The sequence below is a fragment of the Balaenoptera borealis genome (genome assembly GCF_965194805.1).
Source record: "Balaenoptera borealis genome assembly, chromosome: 11".
Classification (NCBI taxonomy): domain Eukaryota; kingdom Metazoa; phylum Chordata; class Mammalia; order Artiodactyla; family Balaenopteridae; genus Balaenoptera; species Balaenoptera borealis.
Window position 1 is genome coordinate 40,589,854 of NC_138868.1, and position 18,067 is coordinate 40,607,920.

The following is an 18,067-nucleotide window of genomic DNA, read 5'->3' on the forward strand; positions in this document are numbered from 1 at the left end:
AACCACACTGAGATACCACTATACACTCACTAGAATGACTAAAATTAAAGTAGTAACGCTAAGAAGTGTTCATGAGGGTATAAAGCAACTAGATCTCTTATGCATTGTTGGTGGAAGTGTAAAATGATACATCCCCTTTGGAAAACTTTTTGGCAGTTTCTTATAAAGTCAGGCCTATAACGACCCCACGTTTAGAAGAAATTCCATTTTTAGAGGGGAAAAAAGAGATGTATATTTATAAAAAGACTTATGAATGAATTTTCATAATAGCCCAAAAGTGGGAGAAAACCGCATGTCCAAAAACAGATGAATGGATAAACAATTTGTGGTGTATTTATACAATGGAAATCTACCCATTAACAAAAAGGACCAAAGTACTAATACATCCTGCAACATGATTGAATCTTGAAAATTTTATGCTATTTGGAAGGATTCATATCCAAAAATTACATACTGTATACTTTCATTTTTATAAAATTCAAGAGTAGGCAAAATTATTCTATAGCAATGGAAGTCAGATCGGTGGTTGCCTGGGTTAGGATTATGGATAAATGACTGAAAGGGAACATACAATAACTTTTTGGAAATGTTCTATATTTTCTTTGTGGTGGCAGCTACATGAATGTGTAATTTGACAAAATTGATCAAATACACATTTAAGATGGGTGCATTTATTATATGATATATATTAAATTATTTATCAATATAGTTAATAAAAAAGTAGTTCTGTCACTCCTTAACACACACAAAGTGATCTTCTTTAGTATATTAAAGAATTTGTTTTAGTACTTACTATGTGCAGAGCTTAAGTAATATGGAAGAACACAAAGTGGTATTGGAAACATTCCCTGACCATCAAGGAACTTAATATTTAGTTAGGTAATATAGTATGAACTTGACCATATATCTAGTCATATGGTGGTAAAATTGATAAGTAATAGCAGTGGTAGATGTAGAAGAAAGAGTTATGAAATTGAGTTAATGAGTTGATACATGAAAAAAATGTAAAAAATACAGTGCCTGAGAGATAATATGTGCTCAGCAAGTGCTACTTTGCTTTTCAGAGGATGAGAATTTATGCTTCAAGTGGTAAATCAAGGCATAATTGAGGAGGTGGTATTTAATGCAGGCAGCACAGAATAGGAAGGTTTTTCATAAGCATTAAGAAGTGGGGAGACATTAGTATCAGGAGGATGTCATGATCAAAGGTGTGGAAGTGAAAAAACACAAGACATGTACAGAAGAGGGAGGTATGTTTGGTGAATTCATTTGAACAGAATGAAGAGTTTCAGGTAGCAAAAATAATAGGAGATGAATCACTAGGGCCAGATTATGGAGGACCCTTAAAACCAACTTGAGTATAACCTTATCTTAAATTGATCTCTTATGGATTGCCAATACATAAATAAAACATATAAGAAGGGATATTTTATCAGTAAAATCTTATTGTGTAATTTTATTTTATAATTTTAAATATAAAGTCAACTGACCAGAACAGTGAAGCTGTTTTGATGAACACGAAACTGAAAGCGGGGCTTGTTGATCTTAGATGGGAGTTGTTGTTATTGTTTTTAATGACCTTAAGCTTCTACCTTATTTCTGCTGTATTTTCTTTTGGTTGCATCATGTTCAGAAAATCCTAATTCAGATAACTAAATAATTGTAAATATCAGTCCTATAGTATTTTACCTTAACATTGTTGCATATCTTTCAATATAGCAAGAGGTTTATTTCAAGGTTTGCGTAATAAATGTTTTACTCTGGTAGTACAAGTTAATGCATTGGTGATTTTCAGTGTGTTAAACTTTGGAACATAACACATTTGAACGTGTATGACAGTTTTTGTTACAGTTTTCTTGTTGTTTAGTTTTTTTTGGTAAGTTACAACTGGCAGAAACCCAACTCAAATAGTGTAAGCAAAAACAGGAATATATTGGCTTACATTATCAAGAATCCCAGGAGCAGAATTTGGCTTTAGCTCTTTGGGGATGTAAGTATGCTAACATGATGTAACGATTGTTTTTTTCCCTCTCTCTTTTCCTATCTGCTCCTCTCTACTTTTCTTAGTATTTTTGGCTTCATTCATTCTTATTGCATACAGACTCTCCATGTGCCAGGGAGAATGGCCATGACGATTGATCCCAGGCCCACATGCTTACAGCTTTCAACTTGAGCATAAGAGAGCCTTTCCAGATAGTTCCAGGAGAGAATTCTGACTGGGTCAAATTTCTCTGAGTGGCTGGGAGGAGCAGTAGGAAGCAGACGGCAAAGCCCTGTGATTGACAACTCCATCAGGACAAGAGTGGCATTCAGCACTATTTCCCCAAAGAAATCAAAAGAAGGAGTATAGGACACAGTGGGCACACAAAAATTATTGTTTCCACAGTTCTATAAAGTTTTTAAAAAGCAGTTAAATATGTATATGAAAGAGTAAAAATGAAGTCAAACATTTGTAGAACCCAAAGAGCAGTGTCCCATGTCATATGGTTTGAATACCTTAGCCTTTGGCAATGGAGCAGCAGAAAATAGTGTCAGGCTGCACACTTACTTCTTGTACATGAAATAAAATATAATTTGGAAGGAGTTACTTTTCGAGTTCAAGAGTATTTTGAAGCAGCATCTTAGCTATTCCTCAGTGGATGACTTCAGGAAAAGAAAGCTCTTAGTTCAAAAAAGATAAGGCATTATGGAAAATGAAATATGGAGGAACAGGAAGACCAGAGTAATGGAGTATGTATGGGAGAATTGGCTGTTGAACACTATTTACTTTCACTGCAATACCTCGAATTTTTAGCACCCTTCTCTAAAGAACTAGAGCTTCATATCTGAAGCAATTAATAATAGATGTAATTATTCATTTTCTATTATTGAATGCTGCATCGTAGAGACTAAAACTGATGTTCAAATAACGATTTAAATAGTCATTTCAGTAAAACCAACACTGAACTAGAGTCAGGGCTCTGTCACCAACTGTTTGGCCTTGGGCAAGGCAAGTGACTTCCTTATCTTGACTCTGTTTCCTCATTTCTGAAATGGGGTTTTGGTCTTAGTGATCACTGAAGTCTCAGCTACAGCAGGAGGCTGTGAGCCTCTGATTTACCTGCTGGATATTTCCCTCTTTTTCTATATTGGCATTGGTAGCAGTTGTACTTTGATAGATATGGGAGAGGAATTTGGTTTTGAATGATCCTTCTGATATTGTTTTAGGTGTTAAGCAGCTTTGGAAAGCAGATGAAAGAGATATACCTCTTACCTGTACATATAGAACAATGTGACTTCCATGAATGTATGTTAAGTGCCAGTTTTAAGGGGTCCCTATAAAAAGTTATCAGACTTTGGTAGATCAAAACAGTGCAAAGAGAGAATATTGCACCCTGTGTGATGATGTCTATGTGTGTATTTCCGGCAGCTTTCAAATGTGGGGTTTTCTCTCCCTCATGAACATGTCAAAATCTTGCATCTAACAGTTCTAATGACATTTTCAATAGCTCCCATTGACACACGCACACAGAGACACTCACAGTATATTATCTAGTAAAGTGGTTGTGGAATTAACATTTTTCCTGGAAGGAATATATCTGATTTAATGACCAAGTCGTTTTAAAGCAGCACAACAGAATTTCACAGGAACTAAATCTATTTCTTCACACCGATCATGCGTGTTTTACTCAAGCATTGAGTCATTAGCATGTTTATAATGGTTCTAATTTAGCACAACATTTTCTGAATTTTATCCTTGAGTCATTTACAAATTGTTCATATTGAATAAACAAAGGAAACAGATTGCATTTTATACTTAGTAATTTATCTGAAAGAAGAGGGGAGGGTTAATTGTTTGAAAGTTTTGGTCTGTTTGGGGAAGTGAGCCTGCTTTTTCATTGCTAGGCATAAATGCCATTTCTCATCTTTTTGGGGATGGGGGGAGGCTATGGAGGAGTAAAATGAAAAATTAAGACCAGGACAAGTTTGGCCACTCCCAGAGGGGAGTGTGGAGCAAAAGGGGAGCTGGCACGAGATTATCCAAAACAGTTGGTGCATTCCTTAATGATCAAGTGCTTGAGAAGTCCAGCTCTTCCTGGCAGAGCATCTGTGTTGATGTTTATATCATTGCCCTGCTGTATGGGAAAGGCATGCCTTCTCTTGCTGCTTGGCTAAAAATAGGATGGAATATAGCATTGTATGAGATATTTTAAGAAAGCAAAAACATTTAAGAGGTTAAAGGTTTGGCTTTTGGATCAAAAAAGATCAGTGATATAACCCGTGGTGTTCCTTGAAGACTGAATTTTATCTAGAGTTTGTCAGTGATTCGAACTCTTGGTTAGGCAAGTTATTCTAGGTTCATTTGGTGTGGTCTGAAAAACCCACTCTACTGTCTTTTCTGTCAGCTTCCCAGCATGAAGAGCAGGATTGAAAACAGCCTCTATTTATACCGCCTTGTTCGTATTTGGAAAATCAGTTGTTTCATTGGAGAGAGGGAGAGAGAGAATGAGAGCATGAGCAGTCGTCAGGGAGTGTGCTTTGCACGTTATAGTGACTTCAAAATAAAACTGGCACATTTTTGTGTCTAATTATTTTTAGTGAGCTTGGAGGGTTTTAATTAAAATTTAAGAGTGCTCTTCAAGCTCTCCAAGCTCCAATTTTATCCCACTGTATTGTGGAGCACTCGTCACTGTGGAAAAATGTACAGTAACTGGCATGTGCATCTCTGTTTCCTAATGAAAAATGTGAGATTGATGATCAGCAGGGATATAAATATATATTGTCAGAATTAGTTGTAAACCAAGGTCAAGGATACTTTTAATAAGTTATCATTGTTTGGATACATAAAAAATTTATTGCTTTTGAAATTTGTGATTCCTGTGGTAAAAATAAAAGGGATTGCTTGAATATTTTCTTAAAAGGGTTAATAAAGCAGTAGGATCTGTATACAGGGGGAGCAGTCATTGTTGTTTCTCACTAAGGTATTTTAAAGTTATTTTCTATGTCATGTTTCTAATGTTTCAGCATTTCTAACTTTATCACTTTGAGGTAAAGGGAATAATGATAAAAGTGTTTACTCACAGGTAAATTGTTTTAAAGTACGATAAAAAATTTTTCCCATTATCCTTTCCCGTTCCCCCATGATTTAATTTTAATGATGATTTCTTTATTTACTCTCTTTGACCCTTTATTTTGCTCAGAATAGTAGTTAACACTGCTGCAGCTTTGTTTAACTAGGAATAATTTTAAATTGTTCTTAAAATATCGTCATATAGATTAGGAAATAAATATCTCACATACTCTCACTTCAAATTTCCCTTGTACTGTAAAATTAATTATTAGCACGATAAAGCATTCCTGACTTACCTGGCCTGAAACCTAGGTATTTAGGAAGCAGAAACATTGCTTTGCAATCCATTATGATATCTTTCCTTTTTTCCTTAGAAAAAGGTTATTGAAATGGAAAAACTTAAATTTGCAAAGGAAAAGGAAAGACAAAAGCTATGCAACTGAGAATTAATTTATAACATATCAGCACCTGTTACATCCTTGATTAAAAATAAGCAAGAACTGAAGTGCAACTCGATTTTTGACAGTCCTGTTTTTATCACACTATTTACAAAAATTAGACAAGATAAATATAATAAACTCATATTTCATTGAATATGTATTGGTTTATGGACACTAATTCTTTCAAAGTAAGAGGAATTAATTTTGGCATTTTCCACTTTTATACTGAGGTGTTATGGCTTACATTCATTTTTAATGTGTACATATTACGGTGACACACACTATAATATTGTGATACTATAATGTTGTGTTTCTTAATCTCAATTTCCAAAAGGTATGTAGTTTCTCTCCTGTTTAGCTGAAAACAGCTCAGTCAAAATACTAAAATTTGAGTAGTCAAACTCAGATAATAAAATATACTGTATATTTTTTCATTGTTTTGAGGACTGTGGCACTACCATAACTATATTAGATGTTTCAAGTCAATCATGTAAAACATATTTATCTGTGTAGAGTTATCCAAGAATATCCGGGTGATGTTTAGTTCTTTTTTTTTCCATTTGGAACCCTGCATAAGTACTGAATTGAAACATGAGCTTACTCTTTGCGTGGACATAAAGCAAACTGGACTTCTTTACTTATCTTGACCTCTTTGATTTTTGCATTTGTGCATGATCAGAAAGGGGCAAAGTCTGATATGATGAACTGCCTCTGTAAAGCTAGTGTCCTGTTAATGTAGTTGACGTATGTGGCACAGGAGGATGAATGCCGTTAATTTTTACCCTTACCTGGATATTGTTTTGAGTGGGAAATTTGAAAATATAAATTTCATTTTTAACTTTATCTAGCATATATTTCCTCATTTCAAGACAGAAACGTCTTGGTAGAGGCTGTAGTATCCTCTGCCTATGTAGCATTTAGTACATCTTCTGGTACTGCATCTTCTGGTCTTTTTCCCTCACCTTACTCGTTTTACATTACAGTATGGGATGTGCTTAGTACTAATTGTGGTATGTATGCCCTTAGAGGTCTGGCAGACAGATAATTAGGTGAAAAAGCTCAGTTTTTCAAGAGACCTTCTCACAGTTTTGAATATTCCTGGAGTCTCCTAGAATTGAGATTAAATGCTGATAAAGTTGTATGTAGTGACTTTTATTGTCCTGTAGATAAAGGCAATCAGTGATTGTTACTAAATATTTTCATGGGCTATAAATATAAACTTGGAAAGCCTGCTTTATGTTTTTCCCCTCAGTGTCTTCTACTGAAATGGGAACTCATATAGCTAGATTAACTCAGCATTATGGTAAGAATTAATTTTCTAATAGGAATGTGAAATGTTTTGAATTTATTAACCATTTTATTAATGATTAGCTTTTATGTAAAGCTGTGTCTTCAGACTTATTTGATAAATGTTTGAAGTGTATATTCTTGTTGTCCATATAGTTCTGTTTTTCTCCCATGAAGTTTCAGCATTCTTTTTCTGGAGCTCTGAAAGATTTCAGGTCTATTAATAGAAATGAGAGACATATTTTAGCCTGTTTTACATTTAGTGTGTATCTAATCCTAGTTTATGAACTTGCTGTGAATTTTGGATCATTACTAGTCAATTGAGATTTTGTCTTGACCATTATAATATGTGCACTCAACTCAAATTTTAACCAAACAAGTTATGCTTTAGCATTCATATCAGTGATTATCAGTTTAGTACAATGTTATAACATGTATGAAACGGTTAAAAAAAAGTAACAAAACTGAGTAAGACAGGAAGTTGAAAACATTTTGTTGATTATTCTTATACATGGTCTAATGTTATATCCAGAAATTTAAACCTGATTTGAGAAAAAGTAATCTCTGATAGGCATGGCTTTGAAGATTTTGCTTCTTAACTCTCAAACCTAGTATTATCTTTTCTATGACTTTAGCATAAAAACAAAATATGTATGGAACGAAGTATACACCTTGATTCTGAATTTAAAATAAAAGTAACAAGAGAACATTTTGAAAATTAAATACAAACTGAACATATGCATATGCATATAGGCCCTATTGGCAGGTCACTCAGAATCCAGTTTTTAATCACAGTGGTAGGTCACTGGTTGAAGCCTAAGAAAATAATTAATAGGAAAGACTGGAAGGAAAGAAGGAGGAAAGGAAAGAAGGGAAGAAGTAAGGGAAGGAGCAGGGAGCTTTCACTTAATAGGATCAAGCTGACTTCTATTTAGAAAGAACTTTAGCTTCTGTGATAGAGAGCTAATATGGTTGTTCTTCATCAGCCATTTCCCAACATACTGATCTGGATTCTGTCCATTCCTTGATTGATTGATCATGTCACGAACAAACGTTAATTGTTTTCACCAATACTTTCTAACCATGCCGTAGTCCTCTCATCTCTTACCCGGGGCTCACTGTCTTCTTTTTAAAGCTTATCTAGTTTCTAAAACCCTTCAGATCCATCTTGACCTTACTGTCATTCTGAAAAATTCAAGGAGGATTTAGAAGTTGGAGAAAAAATGAAAGGGAAAATGCTACAGAGATAGGTACTGATATGGGAGAGAAAAGGCATTTGGAATTGAAGTAATTATTTTAAATATAATTTAAAAAAGGAGTTATCAGAATTTTGACACTTGGAATGTTAAAGTTTAATGGGAGTATTCTTTGCACTAAGGATTGAGTATTTAAATCTGCTTTCCCTTTTGGAAACATGGCCTGTTTGTTAAGATTTGAGGCTTAAAAGATACACGTAAATAGTTGTAAGCAGTAGCTCCAGTTGCGAATCCATCTGAACAGAGAGAAAAAATAACTCATTGATAAAAATTTGCTAATTATTAGAACATTCTAAAATTTAAACTTCTGTAAACTTTATGAATATTAATAGAAACAAGTGTAATCTAGTATGCTATTTAGAAATGCAGTAGTTCAAGTAGCGTTTAAATAAGGATTTTCTTGAAAAGATCATGCATCTCTTTTTATATAAGAGAAAAGTTTTAACTGTTTTCATTACTGGGGGACAGAGAACATCATGACTTTATTTTCTTTGCATTTTACTCTAAATGAGTATTTTACAAAAGTTGCCGTATGTTTATTTCTTTGTAAGGACTAAGTAGTTACAGGTCGATTGGTCTCTTCTCCTTTGAAGATTTATCATTCTTCCTTGAATAGCACATGAATTTTGCTTGGACTTAAAAAACATCACCTGGTTTGAAAGGAATAATATCTAAACTTAAGCTTGTACGAAAAAGCCCCTTGTTCTGTCCAGTTGGTCTAAGAAATGATAAATGCTGGCTGAATATTAATTAACTATAGTTATAATACCAAGATAAGATTATTGAGCATTATCTTTTTTTTTCGTGGGAATAGTTTAAATAATCTTCCAGCAAAAAAAAATTTAGTTGTGGTATTTTATAGTAGATAACGGAATATAATTGTCTGTATCCTAGGGTTAAAACAGCAACAACAAAAAATAGCTTTAATCATTTTTGAATAACAGAATTTCTCCATAAACTCCACAGCCTTCTGTATTTGTAATATTTTAATACTTATCAAATACATGTGTAATAGTTTTAATACTTACTTTTTTATTTTAATAGATTCCTCCTGCATGGAAAAACTACTTTCAAAAGATTGGAAGGAAAAAATGGAAAGATTAAATACCAGTGAACTTCTTGGAGAAATTAAAGGTACAATATACAAAATATCAAACATATCAATGTAGAAATATTATTTTGCTCCACAACACATTTGCTTATCTTCTGTGCCCTAACATTAAATTCTTACCTCTAATATTTGTTTATATTTGAGAGGGTAAATGTATAGTGTGTTCCTGAACTTTATTCTTTTGTAATGTTTATAGAATGAAAGTTTTGCCCTTTCTTTTTTTAGTCTATAAACATATAACTTACAGGATAAACTGCTTCATTAGTTTACTGAACAAAAAGTATGAAAAAGAAAAAAGGTTATGTCAAAGATGAACAAATTAAGTTAAAGATAATTTTAATCCTTCCTTTTGAAATCATAATAATAGCTTAATTGATGAATCCAAATCACTGATTTGAATTTCTTCTGATCAAAAAGGGTCAGCTGTAGTAACTGTAAAAAAGGAGTTTATAGAATGTGCTGTTTATGGTTTATGGCTGGATTCTGAGGCCTGTTTACCTGTTCAAATCCTGACTCTGTCACTTACTAGATGAGTGATTTTGGGCAAGTCACTGAAGCTTTCTATGTTTTGAATTCCTTGTATCTAAACTGAGGATAATAAAAATACCTACTTCATAGGCTCATTTAGAGAATTAGTATATGTAAAGCTTTTAAAACTGCCTGGCACTTAAGAAAGTCCTCATGAGGGAAAGTTGTGGTTGTTATTAACTGCCCATAGGATTGTAGGTTGATTAATCTCAATCAGATTTCACCGGACTTAACATTTCATGATCTCCAACCCGGATGAGAATGAGCATCTTTATTTTTAAAGATAAGTGATTGATGTTATTATTTTGAAACATGTTAAGAAGTGGGCAGTCCCAATCCATTACAGAATTAAGCTGCCCTATCAGTTAAGAAGCTATACTTTTTGCCCAGTTCTCTCTTGTTGATTCCTTTATGGAGATGAAGTGCTGTATCATTAGCTTTTGGTATCATGAATAGAATCCATTGTCATTAATTAATTTTTTCAGTTGTCCCTTACAGACAGTCATCACTCTGACTTGACCTGACAATTTGGGAACTTAATTACATTAGTTTTCTGAATTTATCAAGTGACTTCAGGTGAATATTCCCATGGATAATTCCTCATTTAAGATGAACATTTGGCGATAACTATCTGATGAAAATTTTATTTTGAATTTATTACAGAAAATTGCTTAGTGTTCAGGCATGTTATGTTCAACTCAAATGAAGAGAAAAGGGAGTCATATCTTTTCCAAGAAATAATTAATAACTCATTCTATTAACTAATGCAGTATCAAAATCAAGTGGAAATTGGATATTATTTTGAATTTCACTGCTTCTGTTTTGTACTCATAAAGGCCATTTGCTATTTTGGAAAAAAAAAGAGAAACTCAACTTAAAACTGACGGGTAGAAAGAAAGTCATTAGTGACATATTCTTTATCCAGCTGCAATAACATGGTGTGTGCTACTTTGCACGTCATTCTGTGTTTTCTTCCCTTTCCAAAGTCATTGGTTTTATGACAGTGAGAACAAAAATGGTTTATGCAAAGGCAAGCTTTTGCCAGCGTGAATGATGGGGGTCTTGCTTTCTCTCAGTAATGTGGAAGCTAACATTTTATTATGTTATGATTCAGCATCGAGTTTTTATGCTTTGGGTTATCTTTCCCCCTCCCACTTTCTATCTTTATTTTTGATTCTAAAAATGCAAAAACTGTACTAGTTTTATATAATCAAAATATATAAATCTCAAAAGTGAAACATGCAAAATTAGGCTTTTCAAATTCTTTAACTTTTTCTTTTCTGGATTCTGTATGTGAAGTGTAAACTTTCATTTGTGTGCTACCCTCAGTTTTATGGGCATAGAAGATAAGATTCTTACTAAATTTTTCATTTTGATTTACTCTACATAAGTGTCTCTTTTTACATCTTAATATTTTGTCACCATAAACATTATACAAAAAGTATACCAATAATATAAAAAATTGAAAAAAAATTAGTTAAAGTAGTGTTCAAATAGTTTGATTCAGCCACTGCTGAAACTCAACATACATTTTTATTGTAGGTGAGATCAGATCAGTTATTAGCCACCAAAATTAGTTATAATTATTCTGAAATTATAGGGTGATCTAAATACTATCTCCAAGAAAAACATACTAGGGGAATTCCCTGGCAGTCCAGTGGTTAGGGCTCCACATTTCCACTGCTGGGGGCACCGGTGCACTCCCTGGTCGGGGACTAAGACACTGCATGCTGCACAGTGCGGCCAAAAAATAAATTAAAAGAGAAGAAAAGAAAAACACACTGCAGTGGGTTATTAGTGTTCAGTATATCTCAAGCGTGTGTATTTATATATCTCATTATTTTTCCCTCATTACAAAATTCATATACATTTATTGTAAAAAGTATATAAACACACCCAAAGGAAAATATAATTGCCCTTTCATTCTACCTGTATTATAGTGTATATCCTTTCCATTTTAATTTATGCATAAAAAGTTTTTTCCCTTAAAATTGGAATCATCCTTTTACTATTCATTTGTAATCTGTTTTTCCCACTTAATGATATATTGTGAATTTCCCTGATTAGGTCATCTTCTAAACTATTATTCTTATTTGCAGAAAATATTGCATAAAGTGAGGTTCTTATAATTTAACTGAGTCTTTTATTCAATATTTAAGTTGTTTTTATTGTTTGTCATTATAAAGAAAACCTTGAACATGGGTAACTTTTTAATACTTTTCCGTGTCAATTAGTGGTTATTTTCTTACGATATATTTCTAAAAAGTGAAATTACTGGGTCAAAGAAGGTGTTCTTTTTTAAAAAAGGCTTTTGATTCACATTGCCCTTCAGATATAGTGTTCTGTGCTCTCACCAGCAGTATCTGCAAGTATTCCCTTGCCCTCAGTAGCAAGTATTATTATTTTAAACATTTCTTGCCAGGTTGATAAGGGAATATAACATATTATTGCTGAGTTAATTTGAATTCTTTTGATTTTTATTGAGAATGAAAAGTTTTACATGAATTTATTTGTATTAAATGTCTCTTCCTTTGTGAATTGTCTGTTTATTATGTTGTTTGCCCATTTTTCCTTTAAAGGATTTGTCTAGTTTTTATGGTTTTTAAGGCTCTTAATGTATATTTTAATGGTATTAGCCTTTGTCATATATGTATATTTTGTCATTTTCTTTACTTTATGGTTTTGTTGTTAAATCTTTGCCTCCCTTTTTTAATGCTCTTTTTTTTTTTTTTTTTTCTGTTTGGGGTTTGTTTAGAAAGGCTTCTCCCAGTCTAAAATTATATAATATTCTACTATATTTTCTTCCAGTTCTTTGACTATATTTTTATACACTTAAGTCTTTGATTCATCTTGAATATATTTTGAGTATAATTTCAACCAGAGATATAACTTAATTTTTTTCTCGAGTTAACCAAATATCTCTGTATCATTTATTAAGTAACCCATCTTGTCCCATCTGACTTGAAATAACATCTTTTATTACATACTGATTACATATTTGGAGCCATTTCTCAGTTTTTGGCTCTATTCCATTTATCTTTCTACCTAAACTTTTACAGTGCTAGGCTATATTAATCACTGTAGCTTTATAGTATCTTTGGAAAGTATTGCAAGACCTCATTCATAATTATTCTTTAAGGTGTTTGTATACTTCTCTAAAGTTTATCTTAGATTTATATGTTGTTAATTAAAATTGCAAAGTGATTTTTTTAAAAAGATTATAAAACTATGGGATAACAAATCTTTTTAGCATTGAATCTTTCCACTCCAAATAACTTACTCAGTTCTTTTATGTCCCTCAACAATGTTTTGTTTTTTATATACAGATTCTGCACATTTCCTTTGATGTTTCCTTCATAATATTTAATATTGTTACTTGCTCTTATGAATGAGATATTTTTCATACTACTCTATTTTTGTTACTATATTTGGGGGTGTTAGTAAATTTTGCTTATTCATTTTATAACTTCCCTTTTTGTCAGACTTATTAGCTCTAGTCATATTTCAGCTGATATGTTTTCTCCTCTTTTTTAGCAGTTATTGGTTCCTTTTTTTTCACCCCTTCTTTTAATACACTGCCTAGAATATCTAGAATAATATTAAATAATAACAGGTGATAGCAGGTATTTTATTTAGTTTTTAATTTATGGAATTGTTTTTAATATTTCACCATTAAGTATTATATTGACTGTTGATTTAATGATTTTTATCATTAAAGATCATGCTAGTCCACTTTATTAGGAGTTTCTATGAGAAATTGCATTTTAGTTTATGGCATATCTTATTGGTTTCTGTTTTTCAAATTTACTGATGAAATAAACCCTAATTAGTCATGGTGTAGTCTTGTTTTAATGTACTGCATAATTTTATTTGCTTACATTACAGTTATTTTTGCATCTGTATTTGTAAATGAGATTAGTTTGTGGTTTTCTTTATTTGTACTATCTTTGTTAAATTTTAGTGCCAGAGTTCATGGAATTGGAAAGCTTTTCCTCCTTTTTTGTGGAGGAAGGCTATGTAAAACTATTGAATAGACAACATCTTATTAATAAGTGGGAATCTTTTTTTATATTCTTTTTGTGTCCTTTGCCTGAAGTGGGTCTCTTGAAGGCAACATATTGTAGGCTCTTGGTTTTTTTTTTTTTTTATCCAATCTGCCACTCTGTGTCTTTTGATTGGAGCATTTGGCCCATTGACATTTAAGGTAATTATTGACAGATATGTATTTGCTGCCAGATAACTGAATCACTTTGCTGTATATCAGAAATTAATCAAACAATGTAAATCAACTATACTTAAATAAAAAAAGAGGATGATTTCATCTTAGTATAATCAATAAAAATAAACAATTGAGTTCATCAGGTGAAAAAAAATAAGTGGGAATCACTTATTTCTTAAAATTCTGAAAGAATATATTCATAAAACATCTAGGCTTAGAGTTTTCTATGGAGACAATTTTTTTTTTTTTTACAGTTTCTTTTTCTCTTTAAGTCAGTTTTGCCAGGAAAAAAATTTCCTAGAAAATTGTATATTTCACTGAGATTTTCAAAAACATTAGTATTGTTTTAAAGTACAATATCGCTTATTTTAAGTTTTCCATTTATTTGCTGTTATATATTCTATTTAAATTTTGCATATTTCTGTTGTCTCCCTTTTGTTCCTCAATTTTTACTTGCTAGTGGTTTTTCTATTTATCATTCCCCCCTTACTCCCTAGTAAGAATCCAGCTTTTAGGTTTACTTGTCAGTTCTGCTGTTTTTCAGCATGCCAACTACTTAATCTTGCTTTTACCTTTATTATCTCTCTCTTCTTTGTTTTTCTTATACTTTTTCTTTTGTCTATTTTCTGATACCTCCTAATTTTCTAAGTTGACTACTTTATTTTCAACGTTTTTTTATTAATTAATAGAAGCACTTTTAGCCATGAATGTGTTTGTAGAACTAGCTTTATGCATCCCATAAATTTAAACTTTTAGAATTCTCATAGTCATTATTTTCTAAATAGTCAATATTTATATTATTATCTGACTTATATTATGCTTCCATGTCATTCTTAACTTTATATCTTCTTTTGGATTCAAGAGTGTGATGAAGCTGAGAAAGGGTGGTAACAGCCTCTGTCATTGGAAAATTCTTTGCGGTGGGTTAGGTGCTTGAAGGAGAATTAAAGTGTGGGCAATAGAATGGATGAGCTATACTGAAAAATGAATCTTCAACCTGGTGACTTTAATATTACTACATATTAAGAAACAATACATTAATAACCTCCTTTTTGGATTTTACTTTAAAAAATACTAGTGCTTTCAAATAAAAGTCCTATTATCTAAGTGAAATAAAGCAGTATTTCCAAAACTCTTGGTAGGAGTTGGAATATTGCTAAAGGTGGACAAACAATGAATCACAGATTTTCAGTGGGCCTGTATCTGAGTCTTGTCTAATATTCTTTAAGAGAAAATCCCATCCCTAACCCCCCATCATATTTCCATAGGTAACTTCTTTTTTTGCAGCAGCATTAATTGAGGATAGAGTGCTGTAAATGGCATCAATGTAATAGCAGTAATCTCAAAGCAATGTTCAAAAGAGGTTAATATTATTACGAGTATTGTTAAATAAATTTATTATTAAGACTTAAATGCAAGATAGCATAAAATGATTAGACCTTTGCCTTGGTCTGGTTACATCTTGAAGTATTGTGTTCTAATTGGGTTACCATATTTTAAGGGATCTGTTGTGAAATTAGTATTTATCAAAAGTGTCTAGACTAGTCAAGAGACTTGGACATTTAATGTGAATAGTGATTCAAGACCTAGGGAAGTTTGACCTCATACATGTTAGCTGTTTGGAGTTTTGTTGAATAGAAGTGGATAAGATTTTTGTGTTGTTTTAGGGGGTTAAGGTAATAGGGAAATTGTTCTCAATATACAAAAGAACTTAGGAACAATTAATGGCTACCCAACATTGATGCAGTTGGATCAAATATAGTGGTTGTTCAATAAATATTTATTAAATGAATAAATGAGTGGATAAATTAATAAAATAAACTCAATGGAAAATTTAAACAGAGATGTAGAGGGGTATTCCTGCTTTGGTGGAATGTTCATGACCTCCTAAAATTCCTTCAGAATTATGCTAGTGTTTATTAAATTTTCTTAATTTTAAGACTGTTCTTCAAAATACTATCTATTTCCTGTCAGTAAGTAATATAATAAATACTTTTGTGAGATACTTTATTGTTTATAAAAGAAACCATGTACTAAAACTACCTACATTATTTTATCTGATCCTTTTGACAACCCAGTGAGGAAAATATTTTTATATTGATTTTACATGTGAGTAAAATTAGACTGAGAGAAATTAAGTGGCTTGTTTGGGTCACTCAGAAAGTTATGGATGTAGGGTTTGAATCCTGGTCTCTAAAGCCTCTGTTTAGTGTAATACAGATTACTTCTCAGATTCTTCAGTCTTGGAATCTGCACTGGGGGCAAGGGGAAGATAGACTCTGGACTGTTTTATCCTCCTACAACACACAAACAACCAAAATACTTCCAATTTTGCTCTTTTCTATGTAAGTGAGGCAGTATAGCAAAGCAGGCATGGGTATAGTAATACAGTTTTTCCCTATAGTAGTGTTTATCATTTAAAGAAATTGAGACAGAGTTCATTTACAATATTATATTAGTTTCAGGTATACAATATAGTGATTCAAATTTTTTATAGATTATACTCCATTTATAGTTATTATAAAATATTGGCTATATTCCCTGTGCTGTATAATATATCCTTGCAGCTTATTTATTTTATACCTAATAGTTTGTACCTTTTAATCCCCTACCCCTATCTTGCCACTCCCTCCCTCTCTCCCCACTGGTAGCCACTGATTTATTCTCTGTATTTGTGAGTCTGCCTCTTTTTTGTTATATTCACTAGTTTGTTTTATTTTTTAGATTCCGCATATAAGTGATATCATACAGTATTTATCTTTCTGTCTCTGCTTTATTTCACTAAGCATAACACCCTCCAGGTCCATCCATGTTGTTGCAAACTTTCATTCTTTTTATGGCTGAGTAGTATTCCGATATATATATGTGTGTGTATATATATATGTATATATATATATATATATATATATATATATATATATATTTTATACTGCATCTTCTTTATCCATTTATCTGTTAAAAGACACTTAGGTTGTGTCCATATCTTGGCTATTGTAAATAATGCTGCTATGAACATTGGGGTACATGTATCTTTTTGAATTAGTGTTTTCATTTTCTTAGGATATATACCCAGGAGTGGAATTGATGGATCCCATAGTAGTTCTATTTTTTAGTTTTTTGAGGAACCTCCATAATGTTTTCCATAGTGACGGCACCAATTTACATTCCTACCAATGGTGCACAAGGGTTCCCTTTTTCTCCACATCCTTGCCATCATTTGTTATTTGTGTTCTTTTTGGTGATAGGCATTCTGACAGGTGTGAGATGGTATCTCATTGTGATTTTGATTTGCATTTCTCTGATGATTAGCAATGGTGAGCATCTTTTCATATGCCTGTTGGCCATTGGTATGTTCTCTTTGGAAAAATGTCTATTGAGGCCTTCTGCCCATTTTTTAATTGGGCAGTTTGTTTTTGATATTGAATTGTATCACATATATATATTTTAGATATTTACTCCTATCAGTGATATCATTTACAAATATTTGCTCCCATTCAGTAGGTTGTCGTTTAATTTTGTTGATGGTTTTCTTTGCTGTGCAAAAACATTTAAGTTAAATTAGGTCTCATTTGTTTATTTTTGCTTTCATTTCCTTTGCCAGGAGACAGATCCAAAAAATATTGCTACAGTTAATGTCAAAGAGTGTTTCACCTGTATTTTCCTCGAGGAGTTTTATGGTTTCTGGTCTTACATTTAAGTCTTTAATCCATTTTGAGTTTATTTTTGTATATGAAAAAATGTTCTAATTTCACTCTTTGACATGTAGCTGTCCAGTTTTCCCAGCACTACATATTGAAGAGACTGTCTTTTCTCCATTGTATAGTCTTCCATGCTTTGTCATAGATTAATTGACCATAAATGTGTAGGTTTATTTCTGGGCTGTCTATTCTGTTCCATTGATCTATGTGTCTGTTCTTTTGCCTGTACCATACTGTTTTGATTACTATAGCTTTGTATTGTAGTTTGAAATTAGGGAGAGTAATATGTCCAGCTGTGTTCTTCTTTTGTAAGACTATTTTGTCTCTTCAGGGTCTTTTGTATTTCCACACACATTTCAGAATTATTTGTTTTAGTACTGTGGAAAATGCCATTGGTAACTTGATAGGGATTGCATTAAATCTGTAGATTGCCTTGGGTAGTATGATCATTTTAACAATATTAATTTTCCAATCCATG

The 18,067-nt window shown here is 32.2% G+C and overlaps 1 protein-coding gene across 15 annotated transcripts in view; it reads left to right on the forward strand.

Annotated features, from left to right (window-relative positions):
* The window catches only part of SOX6 (SRY-box transcription factor 6), a 618,861-nt gene that overhangs the window by 339,512 nt on the left and 261,282 nt on the right, over positions 1–18,067 (forward strand). For all 15 annotated transcript variants that reach the window (XM_082341482.1, XM_082341472.1, XM_082341483.1 and 12 more), the window contains one exon: positions 9,078–9,167. In XM_082341482.1, coding sequence (XP_082197608.1) covers positions 9,078–9,167 — 90 coding nt within the window. The remainder of the gene's footprint in view (positions 1–9,077; positions 9,168–18,067) is intronic.